At 43.5% G+C, this 21,152-nt stretch overlaps 3 protein-coding genes across 4 annotated transcripts; 1 reads left to right on the top strand and 2 right to left on the bottom strand.

Moving 5' to 3' along the window:
- Positions 1-51: 51 nt before the first annotated feature.
- prnpa (prion protein a (Kanno blood group)) lies at positions 52-2,716 on the top strand. Its single transcript, XM_030358384.1, has 2 exons — positions 52-195; positions 1,589-2,716. The coding sequence occupies exon 2, from the start codon at positions 1,595-1,597 to the stop codon at positions 2,126-2,128; it is 534 nt and encodes a 177-aa protein (XP_030214244.1). The 5' UTR covers positions 52-195; positions 1,589-1,594; the 3' UTR covers positions 2,129-2,716.
- Positions 2,717-3,380: 664 nt separating this feature from the next.
- prnpb (prion protein b) lies at positions 3,381-7,955 on the bottom strand. 2 transcript variants are annotated; one of them, XM_030358380.1, is made up of 2 exons: positions 7,493-7,955; positions 3,381-6,716 (listed from the first exon to the last, which is right to left on the bottom strand). In XM_030358380.1, the coding sequence occupies exons 1-2, from the start codon at positions 7,643-7,645 to the stop codon at positions 5,568-5,570; spliced, it is 1,302 nt and encodes a 433-aa protein (XP_030214240.1). In that variant the 5' UTR covers positions 7,646-7,955; the 3' UTR covers positions 3,381-5,567. The 2 variants fall into 2 exon arrangements, with proteins under 2 accessions (XP_030214240.1, XP_030214241.1); XM_030358381.1 differs by having other exon boundaries at positions 3,381-6,790; positions 7,493-7,668.
- A 3,306-nt stretch (positions 7,956-11,261) lies between these two features.
- letm2 (leucine zipper-EF-hand containing transmembrane protein 2) lies at positions 11,262-20,985 on the bottom strand. The gene is made up of 11 exons (XM_030359419.1): positions 20,719-20,985; positions 20,102-20,170; positions 19,048-19,600; positions 17,582-17,725; positions 15,892-16,035; positions 15,415-15,618; positions 15,014-15,133; positions 14,679-14,798; positions 14,458-14,553; positions 14,015-14,086; positions 11,262-13,611 (listed from the first exon to the last, which is right to left on the bottom strand). Exons 2-11 carry the CDS (start codon positions 20,146-20,148, stop codon positions 13,555-13,557), a joined length of 1,557 nt encoding a protein of 518 aa, XP_030215279.1. The 5' UTR covers positions 20,149-20,170; positions 20,719-20,985; the 3' UTR covers positions 11,262-13,554.
- Between the last annotated feature and the right edge of the window lie 167 nt (positions 20,986-21,152).

Below are 21,152 nucleotides of genomic sequence, written 5' to 3'. Positions count from 1 at the left end.
GAAGGTCTTAGACGGGGTAATCCTCTCTACCTGATTAAGATTGTCTCCTGGTTAAAAGGCTGCCCGTGACACATTTCTTCTCAGGCTCTGTTTGAAGTCGCTGTTGCTCACACACTCTATACTTCCCTTGTGAAGTATAGAGAATTGGATTTTCAAACTTATTTTTCTTCTCAACTCGGATCAACTAGTCAACAGGTGAGCTGAAGTGTTGTTGATAGATTAATAATCAATTGGAACGTTATGCATTTGTGTAGGCCTATTTATCTATATTTGTCAATCCTGTATTTCAGTGAACAATGAAATTATTCAGGTTTTATTTTCTTCCCTTCGAAATTATGGTCATATTGTGCCATTGTTTGGTTTATAATTGGCTTCAGGAAGCATAACCTTTCTTCATGTCTTCCTCAAATGAGATATAATTATATCATCTAATTGTTATATAATATAATTACAACAGGAACTAATGCATTTCTACTAATAGTGTTCTACCATAACTGAACTAATGAGTAGAGTTTTGTCCTTCTTTGAATGGATGCTGCTACAGCTGTAATCTCTGAGAGCTGGCAAAGAATTACTCTGGAGTGACGCGTTCAGCTCAACCCACTTAATAGGAGGACACAGCTTAGAGAGTGGGAACAGATGTGACGTCATCTCTCTTGCCAGGCACCTTATTGGTGAGAGTGAGAAGATGTCATCTCTCTTGCCAGGTACCTGATTGGTGAGAGAGAGATGTAATCTCTCTTGCCAGGCACCTGATTGGTGAGAGTGAAGAGGTCAACTTTCTTGCCAGGCACCTGGTTGGTGAGAGTGAAGCGGTCATCTCTCTTGCCAGGCACCTGATTGGTGAGAGAGAAGATGTCATCGCTCTTGCCAGGCACCTGATTGGTGAGATAGAATAGTTCATCTCTCCCACCAGACAGCTGATCGGGATGTTACTCATCCATTCAACTTTATTTAACAAATATATATATAGATATTGGGCAGCAACATTTATATAAATAACACCATAACGTGCAACAAAACCTATGCTCTCATTTATCAGTCATTTATGAATTATTTTCCATTCGTACATTGTTTTTTTTATATTTACATTTGTATTTATCTGTGTCTGTATACATTGTTATAAACATACAAAGACATGTTTCCCCCAGATCTGGAAACAGGACAGTAGTTAATCTTCATAGTGATCATCGGAGAGTGAGAAAGGGACGTAATCCAGTCGAGGGTTCAGATGAATGGCATTATGCTGCTTGTGCAACAAGAGTCTTCAAGCTGGATTAGAGTTAGCTCTGGTTGCCTCTTCTGGTGTGTTCGCCTCTAAAAATACAAACTGTGTAAAGCCTAATTATGTAGAAGCCTATAATAAGATACACAGGACTAAAAGCAGAAATGGAACATCTTAGTGTGTGCGTGTGCGTACGTGTGCGTGCTGGTGTGTGCATGCGCCCCCGTGTGCATGTGCCTTGTTTGAGATCTGCCATTCTGTGTTCATTTAAATAGTAAAAAGAAAACTCCCTGCTCCCAGATCAACCTCCAGCCACTGAGCCAGGCTGTCATCTAACCAGTGTGCTGTGTCTCTGTGTTGCAGTGAACGATGGCTGGCCAGAAAAAGCTCCTAGCTGTGACCTCCTGCCTCCTGCTCCTAGCCTGTCTCCTGCCAAGCTCTGAGGCCCGGCGCGGGGGCGGCTTCGGCTTCGGCCGTGGCGGCAGCTTCGGTCGTAGCGGGGGATTCGGCCGCGGCGGGGGCCAGGCCTACAGGCCGATGCCTGCCCAGAGCGGTGGCTCTAGCGTGGGGAAGATGGCGGGGGCGGCAGCCGCAGGCGCCGTCGGGGGAGCCATGCTGGGGTCCGCCCTGAGCCGGCCAGGATATGGACACGGTTATGGGGGCATGGGGATGGGGGGTGGCTATGGCGGGGGCTATGGAGGATACGGTGGTGGATATGGAGGTGGATATGGTCAACGTGGCTACGGCGGGGGCTACGGCGCCAGGCCCGTTGGAGACATGGAGGGATCTGGAGGCATGGAGTATTACACAGGGGCCGCCAGCGGACCCATGTACAACAGCATCATCGTGGTCCTCGGCTTCTTGGTGTCTGTGCTCATGGGCCACTGGATGTCCCACGTGTAGATGTTGAGGGGGAGTGAATCTCAAACACACACATAGTTAATATCACACAAAGAGCAAACTGTGTAGGGTGGTGTACATCTAGAAGAAAGTTGGAGGAATGTTTTTTAATATACATTAAAAAGGATATATAAGGGAAGGCCATCATGACAAATACCTACGGGACTTTTAACTTGAGGAATAACTGTTTACACTACATGCCACTACATACATCCTTCTTAACTAATTCCATTTTTGTACATCACAATCAATTCATAATTTATTATAACGATTCTATCTGAAGACAATGGGGAAAAGTAAGGAAAAGGAGGTTTATTATTTCAAGAGAACATAAATTACTTGCAGAAATTGGGATAGGCCTACATTAAAGCTATTTAAATGCAGAACAATTGTACAATTTATGTATTACAATGTATGTTTCTGGTTTTGGCCATAGAATGTGACTTTTTTTACACCTATTTTGTAAAATGTATTTCACTCAATATATTGCATATTGTAACAATAGGCAAGTTATTTTTATATAATAAATGACGTGCTTCAATATAGTTATTTGAATATGAATAACAATTAAAAGCAAGAATTTTGTCTAAATATTTTCTTAGTTATTATTGGGAGGGGGTGTTGATAAACATGATAAGCATGAAGCATATAATTTGCTGATGAAGATTAGTAGATTGAATTTAAACATGTCAACATCCTTTATAATATTAATATTGAATAATTTAATAATTGTTTACCTTTTTACCTAAGACTATATATGGTGCATATGGAAAAAGATACACATACGAAAAGATCTGACATCCCAGAAGCTGAGAAGCCAGATTGAAAAGCTCCATTATGCCTGTAGTGTTACTATTAAATATGTATGTGGTCTACCTCCTGCCCTGTTTAACCAGTGTCTGCTCTCCTGAAGAGAGTATGAGGAGGAAGGATGGAGACAGGAGGCTGAAAGAGAAGGGGCAATCAATTTCTTCTTATTTGGCTCTTAGGAGTATAACTCTGCCTCTCAGTACAGCAAAATTGACATGCGAGCCAGCATTAGATTAGTGGTTTCCTACATTCTCTCTGTACACCCTGCCCTGTCTCACCATAACACTCTCTCTTCCGGCCTTTCTGAGTGCTGTCTTTCTTTTAGTGCCTTGTTGTGAGCTTCAAATTGATTATTTTTTTCCGTTAGCTTGTCGACTTGGTATCAGTATTGTGCATCAGGTACAGTTTTACCGTAACCGTACAGTACAGCATAAGCAGCAAAAGGCATGTTTCTAAATGCATTGCTTTTTATTAGGTCAAGCATAAGATAAGTAAAGTGCAAAGTCATTCAGCAGACATCTTTTTAAGCAAAGCATTTACAAATAAGGATGAAAACAACCATAGCCTTCAATCTATATTGGAGTAGCTACAAAACAACTCAGAGGAGGAAGTGGCTCTATAAAAGGTTCGCCCTCAGTAGTAAACAGTATACTTGGGCAGTTTAAAGTGCAGCTTGTCGAAGAAATCTTATGGAAATTGGCGACAGAAATGTAGTGGTTGACCTTAGTGAAAGATACAAAGCATTACAATATATGATATATATATATATATATATATTACTACTGAACACCAATTGTACTGATCATGAACATGCTGTTACGTGGCTACTGTTGAAATGTCCCCCATGGACCCAGCTCATAAACATGGGTTGATTCCGTGATTATTGAATATATTGGAAGATGAAATCGTGTTGAGATCTAAACACCCAAATTAATCCTTAGGGTAAGGATTGAGCTGAGATTATGTTTTAAACACAACAAGTAAACTTACAAAATGTAAAGCAGACAGCAGCGTCGTTGTATGTCTCCATTAGCCTTATATAAGAGCCCTTACTGTACAATCACTACACAGGCACGTATACATCAAACATTTCAGAATTTTTGGTTCTATGATATAGTACCAACTGAATGGCTTCCCAAAGGAGGCAGTCGAGTTTTAGGTCAACTGTTGCCTTAATGTTGTCCCTGTGTTTCTATACATGTCAAGAGATTATCCAGGCAAGTTTACTTTCTTTCTCCAAAAGCACATTATATCTTTAGGTAATACAATAGCAGCTAACACCATGAGAAACAAATGAAGGAAGTCAATATATTCATCAAATCTCACAACTCAGATATGTATACAATTATCTTGTGGTGATAGTGGAAACCTTTGTTGCCATAAGAATTGCCAAAAGAGAACCATATAGTAATTCAAATATATAACAAAAGAGGAATAAAGTATAGATATTAAGCACATATTGTGTTTAATATTTAGCACTTAGATCTTGATTTTTTGTTAATTTAGCCGTATTTAGTTCTGTTTAATTATATTGCAGTTTATATCTCTCTCACAAGGGGGGGGGGGGGGTCGTCGAGTAACATTGGGTTCCAAGAACATATTAATTAGGGACAGGTGTGTTTGTTGGGAAGCAAATCAAGTTTTTACGATTATTGGAAAGGTAGCATTTATTATTCAATCTATTTGTATATATTTTGTGTTGTTTGCCAATGAAATGTAAAATTGTCAATATAAGGCAAGGACCGGAGCCAGCGCGTCAGACCTCAGGCAGCAAACGGAGGTAATGGCACACTTCTTCACGCGATAGCAACTGTACTAATAGGTGGCTTGTTGTAGGCCTGTATCCCAAAACCTGGAGAACGTTACTTAAGACGCTATATTATAAGGGTACCCAATATACCGAATATAATGGCACATTCATTCAAATATGTTTTGGCAAACCTAAAATATCTTTCTACAGCTCTTCTTCGTTCTAAAGCTCATTTACTACACTGTAGCATACTATAGTCAAATATTGGTCTGTAATAAAAAATTCTTCTCGGCAGCAGCTAACGTTTTTAAGTAACAACGCAGCCATATTTTTCTTACAGCCGTTGCCCATCTGAGAGAGCAAAGTCCATCGAACAGGGGCGTGTCCAAATTAATTGAGCAGGGTCGGCACAGAATAACACAGGGGGGACATTGACCCCCAAAACTCACTTTGTAGAAAGTTGCAGAGAGAATGTATAAATCACAGAATCAACTGGACAAATGACCAACATTGCATTCGATAATCAGTTCACAATCTAGGATGCAAAGAAAAAATAACATTCTGTAGCATCATGTAGTTCAAACACAACCCCTTGCAAATTCAGTAGGGTTGAGTATTTGGGGGACATGTGCTACAGCAGGCTGCCTCCTGGAAACATCCTGCCTACGACTTAATCATGATGACTTTAAATATTAAAACTAATAACTAGATAGGAGACCACTGCAATCGATTTCCCATAAAATGATGGCGCTTCTCAGTTTCCCCGGCAGCCGCACTCTACTAGGATGTATTTACCGGCGCTTTCAAACAAACCCTGCCACTAATGGCACTTTAACTCATCGGTTCCTCCTAAAAGCTCTACGACTTGTGTTCACGGCAGCATCAGTTGCAGCTCGCCAGGCTGAGCAAAGTGCCGACGACCACAGCCAGAACCTGCTGGAGGCCACTCCCTGCGCACTGGGCTACTCCGTCGGGTTCCGACCCCCGTTTCTTCAAGAAGCTACCAGAGAGGTCTATGTAGAGATGCACACACCTCCTGGCCCTCAGCTGATCAATCAGCGCCGGGTAGCCGATCTCCACGATGCTAACGGTATCGTCATCGTTATCATCAGCATCGTCCGACTGGCTAAAATCTTTCGATGCAGGGGGAAGTGGGTTGGCTGTTGGATTGTTGGTCTGGTTGGTCCCCAATGTGTTGTTACTCCCCAATGTGTCGTTACTCCCCAATGTGTTGCTACTCCCCATTGTCTTACTACTCCCCAATGTGTCTTTACTCCCCAATGTGTCGTTACTCCCCAATGTGTTCTTGCGTGGGCCCTTGTCTGTTGCAATGGGAATGATTGGAGAAGTGGGGGTCTTAACAGTGGGTAACAACAGGTCCTGCCTTTTCATGCATGTTTTAAAGTATTCAGAAAAAGAGGGCGGGCTGAACACGTAGTCCCTGCTGTAGTCGTCCTTGTCGGTGGAACGCTGGCCGTACTTCTGGTACATGTACTGGTTATAGTAGCGCTCGTCCTCAGGGCTTTGGAAGTGGATGGGGTGGCGGGGGACCCTGCTGAGACCGTAGCCCAGAGCCATGCCTGTGATGACCCCCGTTCCGGCCGCCATTACCGCACCGCGTCCGAACCCTTTGGAACTGCTGGACGGGCTGTATCCCATGCCCTGCACCGAGCGGGAGTACGGAGAGCCCCCTGCGCCCCCGTGGCTGCCGTATCCATAGCTCCCTCCGAAGCCAGGACTTAGGATCCTGTTACTAGGGTTGTAGTTGAGTTGTCCACCCGGGTATTCTCTGCCGCCGTACCCACCTGCTTGGGGTTGGTTAGGCTTGCCGGCTCCCCATCCTTGTTGTGGGTATCCGTGTCGGTTGGCCGTTGGCCTCCCCTGGTTGGAGTCAGCTTTCTTCGGGTTGCTGCCGGGTTGCGGCTGGGCGCCCTTGGTGGGTTTCTTACCCGAGTTTGCGTTCCCGCGGTTCGATGTGGAGGTGCTGGTGCCGCGGTTGGTGGTGGACTTCCCCCCGCCGCTCGACCCTCTCTTTGCCAGTGTCAGATGGACGAGGACCAGAAGGAAGGGGAGACATAGCAGGGCTACTGAAGTCGGCTTCATATCTGCAGCAACAGTTATTGTCACAGAATTAAACACATCACATGGAAAATCATAGATTTCAACCGCAAAGAGGCTGGCTGAAGAGAGAAGCCAATAAATCTAGTATTTTGTGTAGACCTATAGTTGGTTTCGAATTTAGTTGAATGTTGACAGTCAAATAAAAAAACCTTTCCTTGAGGCCAACTGATCCTAAATTAATTTCTTAAAAGGGGCTTATGAAATTACTCATCATGCACATGCCCAAAATAGCATACAAATCGCCTGTCATCATACCTTCATGCCAGTGTCAAGTGGCGACTTGTTCCGTGAATAAATATCCACACGCAATGTAATTTCTGTATTCATCATAAATCACGTTACATTAGGCGCGTCCATCGAAACTGCGCATGTTGCGAATTAGGAGTCGGACTATCCTCATCTGACATAAGAACACATCGATATAGCATCTTAAATCATGATGTAGCAGGTCGTTACAAGGGAGGAGTAGATATTGCGTAGTACAAGCCTACCAATGCAATATAAAACGCATTGTATTATTGGGGTTTTCGCCATTCAGGCACACAAGCGACGACCATCTTGCTATAATAAAAAAACAAATGTACATTAATAAACCGTGAATTGATACGTTCGTGTTCAGAAAGGAAAAAAATAAAATAAATCACCACACATAAAAAAAACAATCTCTTTTTAAGATATCCTCTTACCTTAACAACAGGTGCGACGCGCGGGTTGGTGTTCCCGTTATACTCTGATGTGTGTCCCGGAGCAGTGCCAGGGATAATAGCGCGTGTGTTGTGGGTTGGGTGGAGACGCTCGGGATCCGATGACGTCTGAATGGAAGTCCGGGAAATCAACATCACAGGGTTTAGTGTGATTTCCAGGATGTCTCAGGCAAAGATCTCAGCGTGAGGGACGGGTTCGGATGCCCCAGTGTGTTCCTCAATCCTCGGACGCCAGACTTCCGAGTCGAAAATCGAAGATCTCCCAGCGTTTAATTGATGCATTCCTGATGGTGTGTTCCGGAATTCTCGAACGCCAGACTTCCGAGTCGAAAGTCGAGCTTTCTTGCGGCATTCCTCGAAGACACGCCCCCTTTTGTCTTCACCTGCGTTTTATTATCCATCCGTCTCGGAGGTCCGAGGACGTTGCCTAGCGACAAGCACAAACACGCCCCTTTTCCTCGGACGGCGAACTCGACATCTCGGTTGAACTCAAGGATCGATTCCACCGGAGGCGTACGCGCCGCGGTCACCGCTGCTGATCGCTTCCACTCTAATCAATGACACCATTTCCACCGGGCGCGCCGCGGAACGTTTCAGCAGCGTCCCAGGAGCGGCGTGCCGCGCCGCGGCGCTATCTTTCCGTCGTACTTCTATTTTTGCCGCGAGCCGCTGCTAAACCGCGTCAATTTCAACAGAGCAGACCGAGCAGGGCAGGAAGTGAAAAAGTAAAAGCCATAGAGCATCCGGTCAATTTTCAAAATAAAACACAATACTCAGCTCATGTAACTTCACATCAACATTATTACGTCATGACCGGTGGCACCAGGTCAGCAGTCAATCAATCAAAGGGTCTCAGAGGGTCGGCAACATGGACGACGAGAGACTCATTGTCGAAGTTCAGCAACATGAAGTCATTTATGTACCAAATCATCCTTTTTATAAGGAAAATGTCAGAAAGGACAAAGCGTGGCATTTAATTGCAATAGTTTTGGGAGTGGATGGTGAGTACATTAGGTTTAGGATTATCGCGTGATCTCGTGATCTCGCGTGAATACGGCTGGCTCGCAAGGCGTTACGCGCCCGGTAGGAATGGACGCAGGGCAGAGGTCGCAGCCGTTCCGCGGCGCGTACGCGTCCGGTGGAATCCCGGTGTCAGTGGTGACCGAGCAGAATTCCCCAAGTGCCCCTGACTGCAGCCCGCAGATCGAGGAGGAGCTAAATGTGGGGTTAAACGTTTAACTCCGCCCACATTTAAGGAAAATTCCGCGCAGTATCATACGTTCTCCTAGCCTGGATACCAGCCTGAACTCCGCCCACAAAATATTTGGTCTGGAGATTCAGTCTAGATATTTAGCTCGTTGGGAGGTATAGGTCAGATCAAAAAGTGATCTGACCAATCAAATTGTAAGGGCAGGCTTTATACGTTGATGGACAGATGAAACACATTAACGTAATCAACCACGTCACCAAAGAGCGCTCAGGGCTTTTACTTTTTTTTCCCCAAAAATGCTGACCGTGTTGCCAATTTGTCCGTGTATCCTTAAATTCTTTTTACAAAACAGGCATAAATCGTTTATGTCCATCTTCTTTTTCTACTTCTTCGAACGTGCGCTCAGTTGAGTTAGTTTGAGAATAGCTGTGCTTCGCACAACATACGTCACATACTACGTTGCTCTGATTGGTTTTAGGTCTATCCAATTGAGCGAAGAGGCATTTTCCTTCCTGGTTCCGCCCTATAATCACAGCCCAATGGTTCGGTCTCAGACTCATATTCTGACTAGAATTATGAGTATGACATCGCCAGGCTAACGTTCTCCCGCTTTCGAGCGGAGGAGCTAAATGTGGGCGGGTCTAAACGTTTAACCCATGGTTTTATCTTCTCGGGCGCCATCTGGTGGCGGAGATCCGGCAGCACATTCTCAAACATCAATACAGCACAGCACAGCACAATGACTTACCGGTAATATGGAAAAGGGTTCATGCATTTGATAGACTTAGACATTCCTACTTTTAACTTGTCATTTCAAATGTCTTTTTTAGTATAGACACATATTATTTCGTACACTCGTACACAATTATATTAGCTAAGTCAAATAAACCAAAGACAGAAGATTCGTTCATTCGAACGCTTGGTCCTCTGCCAATGCTACCGCGACAACAGCTTTCCGGGTGGCGTCCATGTTTTCCTCCAACGACCGAGCGAAATAATAAAACGCTTGAAGTGTGGGCGTGGCGCCAGATCCGAGATCCGAGTCGGTTCGCAGAGAATACTCGAACGCAGCTGAGTAGACCTATGTCCATGGAGTAGACCAAAAGCAGTGATGACGCTCTCAACAAAATGGCTTTTTCGAAGGATGAAGACAAAAAGGGGGCGTGCCTTCGAGAAATGCCACAAGAAAGCTGGGAGATCTTCGACTTTCGACTCGGAAGTCTGGCGTCCGCAGATTCGGGAACACACCATTTCTTGCTCATTTCTCTGAGGCACGCCCCCTTCATCTTTCGGAGACCTGAGAGTAGACCGAGAGCAGGGATGACGCTCTCAACATAATGGCCTCGCCCATACATTGCATGGTCTTGCTTTGCGTGCAATAAAATGTAAAGTTGTGTTGTTTGTTTTCGGGCTGATTTACTAAAGAAGCTAATGTAGCTAACAATAAACAACGACTAGAATGCTATAAATGCTCCGAGACTGGAAATGACGTCAGAAGCCGTCAAAACCCTGCAACTGGGAAGGCTGGCGTCAGAGGATTCAGGAACACTCCATCAGACCCAGATCAGACAGGCTGTATCACTTGATGGTTTCAATAATTATTTTCCCTGATTCAGTTCGCGTCGGTTAGGTCGCCCAGAAGAGTCGTTCAGAACCGTTTGTTCGTTCGTTCAGTCGAGTTTCCGGTAGTGGTGAATCGTTCTCCGCTGAGTCAGTCAGCTCCTCCCTCGTTTCCATTCTCAAACGATCGTGGAAGTCGGTCATCAATCAACACAACATTACAACTTTGATAAACGCAGCGGGATGGGGGGGTTTAGTAGATTATTTGGAGGTTTAACATATCAGAAAGATAATATAGGCCTGATTTAGTAATGATGGTGGGGGGCGAACCATGGGGGAACGAACCATGGGAGAACCATGGGATAACAGGCCTACTTGATTTAGCAATGATGGTGGGGGTCGAACCATGAGAGAACGAACTATGGGAGAATCGTTGGAAAATATACATAGGCCTACTTGATTTAGCAATGATGGTGGGGCACGAAACCAGGGTAGAACGAACCATGGGAGAACGAGACAGATTGACGACGAGACAGTCAAATGTTAGATTAATCTTGCATGTCACAGAAAGTACAAACACATTTACTATTTCAATGATATTAAATCGTATTATCGTACGCTCTCTCACTAAGCCTCAATTCCTTCTTCCCCATTCACAGTCAGTGAACGAACAGCGAGTAGTGGGTCTGGGAGGAGTCGAGTCTGAGAACGAACGAGACGAACGAGAGAAGAATCAGTTCGGTTAGTTATTTTTAAAGATTCGTTCATTCGAACTGATTCGGTCCCGAACGACCCATTACGACGCACTGCCATCTGGTGTCCATGGGTATAACAGCTATTTGGGTTATCATACGGAACAGATCTTATTCACAAATAAACAATATCAACTTGGATCCACGAATAGGAACAAGAATCTGTAGGCTACACATTTGACGCTCCATCCTCAGTTTGAAGTAGCCTAGTCAAAAAAAAAGCAGGGCACATGTTTTCATCAGGATTTTAATCACGTTACTCTTGCTCTTCCATCACTCAAAACAGCCATTGACAAGGTAAGATAATGAACAGCATTTTAAGGGTCCGCACAGGAACAGCGAAACGGAGCAGCCATGTCATGGAGTGGTGGAATTAAGAATCCGTGGAGGAGAGGACCGCCGGCTCCCAGAAGCAGACATGTCGGGCAACGAGGCTCGGAACAACACCGGCATGGCCTAAAATATATCATAAGAACCAATTGATTTTTCTCCTAATTGGAATTTATTTAAATTATGGGAGTGGCAAATAGTTTGAACCTAGAGTGGTAAATAAAGTAATAATTGATTGAAGAAGAAATCCAGGATTTTCAACAATAGCCTTGTACATTTATGAGGGGCAAGTGATTAAAAAAATATTGATATAAAGAAAGGCCCTTTCTCTTGACAATCTGGCAGTTTTTGATAACTAGAACAGAGGCTGCTCAGATCAGGGATTAAGTGTAGTTGTGGTAAATTTGGCAACCTGTCGTTCGAGTAGCAGAGGATCACTGTCCAACAATCGTTGGCTGTTATTAAATTAAATCCTATTTGCATAAATATATTTGGTGTAGTGAGTAAGAAGAGAAAATGTCAGTGTGACGTAGCAGCAAGGCACCTTGGGCCTTGATTTTAAAAGTAATTCAAAGCAGTGCAAAGTTAAACAGGGTCGGGGAATGGGGCTCCAATTTAGCCTGGTTAAAATATTGCCCCCCATTGGCCCTTTTTAATGTAAAATGTTAGCGTGAACGCTAGTTTAACGGTTACCGATATGAGAAAAAACGGCGAGGAAACAATTTCAATTTGCCCCAGGATCCAACAGACTATTTTCAGAGCGGTAAATAAATGTTTTCTGGATTAAAGGAATCTGACCAAATCAAAACGCTAAAGATCATACCACACATGGGAAACCATACGCATACATGGTTATGTAATAACGAATGCAAATGTTCTTCTGGTTCATTTGAATATGCAAAAGTAATGAATGGTGATGAGTGGAGATTAATAGGGATGTCATATTCTGCTTTCAGTATTTATATTACAAATAAAAACGCATTTCTAGTTAAATTGCTCCAAAAATAAACAAATCCTTATCCTCATTACAATTTGTTACAATGAGTGCATTTAATTGCAGTCATTGCTTGACAAGTATCTTCAAATAAAACCCAAAATTAGTGGAAGGATGGTAGCATTAAAACACAATATAACAATGTATATTCCAGTACAATCGCCAAATTTTACAGCGTGTCAGTTCAACTGGTTAAATGACACATCTGTACATGACAAGAGTTGTGGAGTGAGCTTTCTCAACAATATGTATAGACATACAGTATGCTTCCAATATTAATTTTAGCCAGCCAACACCAAATAAATAATCCAACTTTATTTGTCCCTGGGCCATCCAAACCGAAAAGTCATCAACTGGCAAGTGGTGATTTGTGATCAATTTATAGTAGATTCTCAAAATTTGAAATAGCTTATTCACTATTGGGACTTTGCTTCATTCACAATTTACCACGTTCAAACTATAAAGGGAAGGACAGCCACAGATCGCTATTGAACTTAAAAGTTCAAAGTAGCCTATTCGGGGAAGGAATCTCCCATTACCATACCAGTTGACTATGTGATTCTGGGCTGAAAGGGTAAAAACAATTTACCTTTTAACCTTTAAGTTCATGGAACCTTTACTTAAGAACATTTTGGATAGCTGGATAGCACACTGTACAGAGCAGCTGCTGCATTTTCGGACCAAGAACAATATACAGGGTATTTACAAATATACAAGGAGAGGCTGGGCTTATCAAGACCACATCCAGCAAGACTGAAACCATCACGCTCTAGTCCTCTCCTCCTAGGTCAAATAAATCAGAGTTTGGTCAATGCATTGTTCAATTGAACAGAATGCAAAAACGTTATACTGCATAAAGTCAAAGCAATCTGCTACTGATGGGCAAGTAAGGTGAGTGTGCCTAACCCTCCCAGGGTGACCGTCTGGGAGAGTAAACCAGAGCTCGGGATCAGTTGAGAGTCCCTGGCATCGTTAAAAAAATACCAATGACAGAGAGAAACTCTGAAGAACAAAACATTAAAACTGGAGAAGAGTGTGTTCCACTGAGGTTTTCTGCATAAGAGTTAAGGCATGGAGGAAAGGGGGGGGGGGGGGGGGGGGGAGACGTCTAATGGCTGAAGGCTTTGTGTTGAAGATCCCTGTAGGCATGATGGTCGATCACCACATCCCGGTCTGATCCAAGTCCTGGTGGGCGTCTTTAAACACCATTAGCAGTCATCTTGCTCTTCTGGGATAATTCTGTGGCTGCTTTTGCCTGGAGGAGAAGATAATAGACATAAGGAAGACTAAGTTCAGGTGAAAGAAGACTTTTGCTTGGATTCTTGACAGAATCCTGTTTCTGTCGGTCCCATTAGAGGCTGACTAAACCTATAGATTGATATGTCTTGTAGTCTACTTCAAAATGACACCATTGTTCAAAAAGAAAATCTGATCAACCTAGGCAGATATATTTTACTCACATAATCCTTGCTTAGAACCTTAAGAATGTATCCTGGTAAAATTACTAGTCCAAGACCTGAAATGCAGCATTTCTCTGCATATTTGCACAACTCTATATCTTTGTTTTTGGTCATTGCCTTTATGAACCCGTTATAATACATTTATGAAAGACAAAGACTAGATGTGCATGTTGACACACAGGGTCAAGGGTAATTTACCTGGAGCACCTCAGCAGGAGTTAACGGTTTGCTTGACACCAAGGAAGGAGCTTTGTCGCTCAACTCCTCCACCTTGGTTGAACAGAGAGGGAAAGATGGATTACAACTCTGAATGGAGGCGTTGTAAGAGTCTATTTGCCATTTATATTTTGTATGATTGGATTCCAGAGAAACTGGTTCATAAAACACAGGTTTTGTATCTCGTACATGATATGCTTTTATTTCTTAGTGTCAATTTCCTTCACGGATAAATAAATGCATAAATTGTGAATCTGAAATTTAGAAACAATTATTATTGTTTTGACATCAGACGGTAACTTCCAAATGTGGAAATGTGTACATTTTTTGGGTCCAGCATGTGATACCGCTTAAATGGTGATTTTGCAATGACCGTGGGGTGCACTTTAAAGTTCCCACATCTTCAGGGAGTCAGCCGTTCTTACCGGTCTGTCTTTGATGACCAGCGCAGGATCAGTCAGCAGGTCAGTTTTGGCTGAGGTTGTTTTCTCCGAATTCTCTACTGGAGGAGGAGTGACTTTCTGCAAAAACCAAACCGATAGAGATAGTGTCAACAACAAAGAGCCGATAGAGAGAGACGAAGAGCACATGATGATCATCCCCACAAGAGAACGGGTAATCAAGGCCTGTGCCGTGGGATTCTAACCTCTAGTTTGGGGACTGGGGGGATAACGGGGGCTTTGGGTTTGAGGTCTGTCAGGTACATGGCCCGGGAGAGCAGGAGTAGGGATGGAGGTACATTTTCCTTCAGGTGCAGGTCGATCCACTGGTGGAGGAAACATAAGATGGTCACACATTGGTGGATTTCAAAGTAGGCGGCACATTGCGAAGCATCCAAAGAATCAAATCCTACTTAAAATATTTAATTTCAAATCTAATAAATATTTAAAGTCCGAGTAGACCATAATGCAATAAAGCGAAGTTTCAATCATAATGTGTCACAAACAGTGAAAACCAGCCCCAGCAGACAATATGCCTCACCTGTTGCATCTGCTGACGAAGCTGGTCAGTGGTGAGACCCAGGGACCTCATACCCCGACTACGACACGCTGCCTGCAGCTCTGACACACTCATAGCGGGTACGCCCTCTGTCGCAATCATCTACAAATACATAAAGAGGGAAGGGTCAGGACTGGTCAGATGCTTAGCCTTGACAATTAACTCAACAGAATCATGTTCCCTAGTGAACTTTTTATCTTGCATTTCTTCGGAACACACAGACAGGGGGACGTAAGAGGTGAGGCTGCACTTGTGCCAAGCAGAATCTAACAACAGTCTCACAGTAGGTCCCCACCCACAGTGCTTCCTGTCTTGGATCACATCGGCCTTCTCCTTTCTGTGAACTTCTCCTTCTCCCGCATTACAACCCACTCAGAACTCACCTCGTCGTCTGCCTTGATGTTGCGCAGCTGCATCATCAGCTGGAAGCGCAGCAGGTTATTGGTGCCGATGGGCTGCAGCTCCAGCAGCTTGCACAGTGCGACCAGCTGGGGGCGCTCAAGATGCTCCAGGGTCAGCTCATCCTCAAACAGCTTGGAGAACTTCACGATGTCCTTGGTGGTCGGCTGCTCTCCGGTGTGCCTCACCTTTAGATTCAAACGATAGCAGAATACCACAATAAGAGAACAACAAATAATATTAAAGACGTTTATAAATTGCTCCTAAGGCAGGCTATTATGTCTGACGGACGAAGTATCACGCCCCTCTGAAACGGGAACATGTTATCTGGATGAGGCAACTGGTTAAAGATTGATAGAGAAACGAGCCGTCTCTAAAGCAGAGGCACGACGAGTAGTCTAATGGAAGAGCCAATCAAAGCATGCCAGGAAAATGCAATAAGTAAAAGATTAACGCTATACCTTTTGCACGTAAGTGGAGAAGCGCTGCGTCTCGTCATCTGTCAGAGCCTTGGCCTTATTTCTGCGAGCCATCTCAGCAATGGTTTCCTGGAGGAACTTGGCCAGCTCAAGCTTAGCAGCAAGGCCCTTCTTCTGTTTCTCTTCCTACAAACAGAGCAGAGAGCCTGGGTTTTAGTTGAAGTCAGTTCGTCCTGGTGGGATTGTAAAGTGTCGAAACACATCTGATCAGTGTTTCCCCAAGCACTGATTGGTTATATATATATATATATATATATATATATATATATATATATATATATATATATATATATATATATATAAAAAATAATATTTTTATTTTTATGTATTAACAAAGTACAAAACTCGTAGGGAAAGAAAACATACTACCATCAGGTGCCAAAAATAAAGATAAATAATGCATCAGTAATACTGTTCAATCACAACAATAGTCGCAAAAAAAAGCGTTTTGAATGGAACGCTTTATAACCCTAACCGAAGGCCGCAGGGTCAATAGACAAACCCACCACAAGACCAGCTGTGTCCTGTATTTGACCTGTACGAGTGTCTACTTCTAGATAATGTTACCAGCTGGTTCATTGAAGCATAGTGCTGATTTAGCTTTCGCAAATAGCCAATGATTGTTCTGACGGAAAGATACTTCTCTACAGTCCAGGGCCACCAGCCAGTTTCAACATGACTCATAATTATACTTGTAGTAGTCTACTCTGCCACGTGAAACCATCTATAAGAAAACAAAGCATCTCTGAGCTTTGGAAGTAGGCAGAGCACAGATTGATACTATTTATACTACCAGAACTATCTTCTCATCGTTAACTGAAGAAGCCCTGATCACACAACGATAACACGATAAGCAACATCAACCCAGCAGGGACTTATTTGGATCGCAGTCCCCTGGGGTTTTACACAGCCTGTTCAGGGTAGGAATGTTTCCTTTATCCCGCCGTCTTTCGTTCTGTATAGAATGTACAAACACGGAATCGGGGGCATTACTGTGTACCTCCCTCAAGCCAGCAGCAGAGGGAGTTTCATAGCAGACTATGGCTGTGCGAAAGGGGTGAACCGGCATTGCAGAGAAGGGGGTGACGTTATGTGTTAGACCCAGCACCAGGGGATTTAAACATCGCGAGATGTCTACGGCATCTTGGGTCGGCTAACCTTTCTACCTCAAACTGCTTTCTGCTTCTTTCAATTTCTCCTCCAGTGTATTATTGATCTTTCAAACACTGCTTGAACAAACCCACAATTGTAACGCAACTTTGCTTGCGTTTGAAGAGTTGCTTAAATGTGCAACATTAAGTTCACCTGCCATCAATGTTGTTTAGACAGCCGCTTGATAGGTTAATTATAAGTCACACCCGACGCTGCGTTACGCGTCACAACTCTTATTCAAGAACGCATGCATGCCATTTAAAAGGAAACACGTTGAAACATTACCCCGGCTTTGTTTTGTGTTGTGTAAAAAAGCAGACATAATGAAACACTTGAGACGTCTTTACTCTTTTCGTTGATCTCTGTATAAAAGGGGGCTAATGAGTGGGAAAGAGTGAAAACAATACGTGAGGGAGTAGCTGCCTGCAGATTTCTGTATGATGACGTTTAATTAGCCATTTCAAAAAAATGACATAACCATACAAAATGTGTTGTGGGGGCTGTGCAAATGTAAACATGCCTTTTTGGACTCAGTTTCGAAGGTGGATGGCAGCATCTCTGGGAAGAGCTTGAGGAAGACGGGCAGTAGGAACTCCATGAAAGGAACGATGATGAAGACCATGAAGGGGACAAGACGGAACAGGTCTGCACAGGTCCTCAGTAGCTGTGAAGATACAGGGACATCAAGAGTCATGAATAAACAGATCAGCGGATGAATAATAATAATTCACCCAAGGCATAACAACCCAGAGCTACTTTGTTATAGGATACGAGACACACTGTGCCTAGAGTGAAGATGAAAACAAATGATACTCTCCCAGCTGTTGATATTAACACTTTTCAATACGCACACAAAACATAATCTAGAGTTCCTTGGTACATACTCTTCTCTATCCACTGTGCTTCAGTATTTTGTTTTGTTTATGGTGTTGTATTTGTTATCATTTTGGGGGCTGTGACTGCAAAGTTACCCAACACAGTGACCTGAAATTAACCCAGATTGATTTACAGTATATGCAATAGACTTTGGTGTTAGTTGAAGCATCTGGGAAATAACTATCCCTTCCGTCTTTGGCAGATTGAGGGGAGGGAAATTTAGGCCAACAATAGTTCCACCATTAGATCATCAACTATAAATAAACAGTAATTAATCATCATGGAGGTACAGCCTCCTTAACTATTCATCCTTTAAGTCTAAATAACACTTAAAATATACAAAAAGTGTCAGTTTTGAGTAATCATCACCAATAGATAAATAACAAATTGTTGTTAACGTCAATTGAAAGAAGAATGTAACCTAGCTTGTAATTAGATTTTGATTTAGAACAAGTAGATTTGTGTCACACGAAATGAAGGAACAGGGCTACAGGGAAGCCAAACTAATGTTCTGGTTCAAGAATGGATCTAAAAGGGATCTAAAACAGCTAGGAGTGTGGACCCTACAGGCAAAAGTACTGATGGTTATGCGTTTAAATAAAAATGGATCAGTTTGGATGTTGCCCGAAACTGTAACTTGATGGGTGAAAGGCGGGAGGGGAAGGGCTTGGGTGTTGAGGAGAGTTTGGTTTCTAATTAACATACGTACACCCTTTGGTATTGGCACCTGGCTTAAAACCACAGATTGCATCTGATTTTACAGCTATGTCCTAATGACATATGCATGTATAATATAATGATAAATTAACTAAATGTAGAAATACTTTGAAAGTAGGAACCGTAATGTTCATTCGATGGCTCTGGGCCAGTACAAAGTATAGTTAGGTTATTCAACCCAAATCACTGTCCTGATCAGGCCAGTCCTTAAAATGATTATACAAACAAATATATAAACATTTGCACTGTAAAGTAAAACCCTCCAGGGTTGTTTAGCGATGAATGTCAGCAGCTAGTTGTGTTTGATTTAATAAATGATTAAAGATGTGAAATATAAAAAGGTCTTTGGTTTTGCGGTCCAACAGGGTTAACCATGACTTTGGTTCCCCTTACCCTTCTCCTCTCCCTGCGTGTGAGCAGCTGTCCATGCAGGAGCCTCCACACCATCCGGCCCGCTATCGTGGTGTCGATGCCCAGCAACCGGAAGCCGTTGTAGTAGTGCTTCAGCTCGTCCACGACTCTCTGGTATAGAGTTTTTCTCAAAGCTTTTTCCTGCACTGGAGAAACAGCCGGCGCCGCTGATGATGATGTTGTTGTGGTTGTTGTTGCCGTGGCAGCTGGAGTGGGGTTTGGCGGTTGTTGTGGTGGAGGTGGGGGAGTGACAGAGTCCTTCACGACCCCTGTAGAGGCTACCTGTGCTGGGGCAGCGGAGGCCTTGGTGCTCCCCTGTTCCAGCTTGGCGTCATTGAACCATACTGTGGAGCTGTGCAGCGAGCGGGCCAGCAGCGCAGAGGTGGGAGTGCGATGGGGGGCGAGGGTGCGGGAGCAGCGGGGGTAAGTTGAACAGAGGCGTCTGAGTGGACATGGTGATGCAGGGCTGGGTGGGTCGATGTGAAGGTAGGCTTTAGATGGGAAAGAGGTGCAGCTGTGCCTTATATAGGAGCCTCTGTGGACAGCAAAGGGAGAAAGTGTTATTACTGAATAAGTCTGTCGTTATTAGTTTTTTGTAAAGTTTCAGCGGTATAGAGATACCATTTTTTTCTGATTTGCCACTTATTTACCTCTTCATTTATATGCTACTTAAACTATAAGCAACGCACAATTCTGACTCAGCATTTCCTTACACCAAATAGAACTTAATCAAATGTAATAAGGGATAAACTTTACAACAATACAAGATGCTATGCAAATAAAGATTTCTGCAAGACACAGAACACAACAATAACAAAATATATGGTATCTCACCAGCTGCAAGTGTTTAAGATGTTTTAGAACATTGGTCTACACCAGGTTGTGTATGCAGACAACACAGTACATTATAAGGATTCTGCAATCCCCATTCATTAAAGAGGTCGTCACTATTACTACATTTTATTAAGTTAGCCCAATGGAACACATTGACAAATGTCACGGAGTACTGTAGAACCATTGGATCCAAATTACATACCTCGATCTGGTAACAGCAAGGAGCACCTGTGAACTATAAACCGCCATGGCAGCAACAGGTTACGGTCTTCTGTGAAAGAAAGTTTTTTTTAATTGACTTGCTTTACTACAACAGTGATCATATGTTCAAATAGCCCACCCAAAACACGTGCACGTTGAAGCCACCATGAAGCAAACGGGGGACAAAATACTATAGGCTGGACACGGTTATAACATGTATACCCAACCCATGTACAAGGAGCCTGCGTCCGCGTCACGTGTACCAACGTAAATAGACAGAACGCACGCCGATGATCTACGACACACGATTTATGTGGCCAGCAAAATACTCAGAATGGCTTCTAGTACGAATGTGAAATGACACAAAATCACAAATAAACCAACACTTGAATTAAATGCGTCCAGGTTTCGTTGGCACTCGCGAAATAGTAACCTACTAACGTTACATAACCCTCACTCACACAGTATTTCCGAGATCCCATATAATTTATATGTGATTGGGTTGTCGGTCTCGCATAACAGGTTCGTAACAAGTGCCAAGCGGCTGGTTATTCTAGTAGTTTCGTGCTCAGAGCTGGCTAGCGAACAGCTGAAAATGGAGGTTGGTTGATGACGAACCTCCGGCTTCGATGGTCCGGCTATGGCTGCCGACTGTGGGTTGTTGCGAGGCCTCTGCGTGATACTTCAACAAAATAATCCATTCACCGCTGACGCTTCGATTCAAGAGCCTCGAAGAATTTACCGACTGTCGTGATGTCAAACCCATTTACAGTATGATGAAAGAGTGAAGAAACGGGTAAAAAGTCTCTAGTCCACAATGTCCTTCCAGGCGGCGCGGCTCGAGCTGCTGCACTAAAAAGGTCACGTGCGTGGATGTTGTGCACGCAGGGATCAGGCGAGGAAAGTGACGTTGTTGCCAACAGCCAATCAGAAGACCAGCACATCTTACCGCATCTTGGTCGCTTTGTATAATATACTCTATTTAATGTGTACAAAATAAGCAATGCCCATCATATTATGAATTAGCATTATTTATTTTTCTCAATACTGAC

This window comes from Gadus morhua, chromosome 6 (assembly GCF_902167405.1).
Source record: "Gadus morhua chromosome 6, gadMor3.0, whole genome shotgun sequence".
NCBI lineage: Eukaryota > Metazoa > Chordata > Actinopteri > Gadiformes > Gadidae > Gadus > Gadus morhua.
This window is presented reverse-complemented; position numbering and strand designations above follow the sequence as displayed.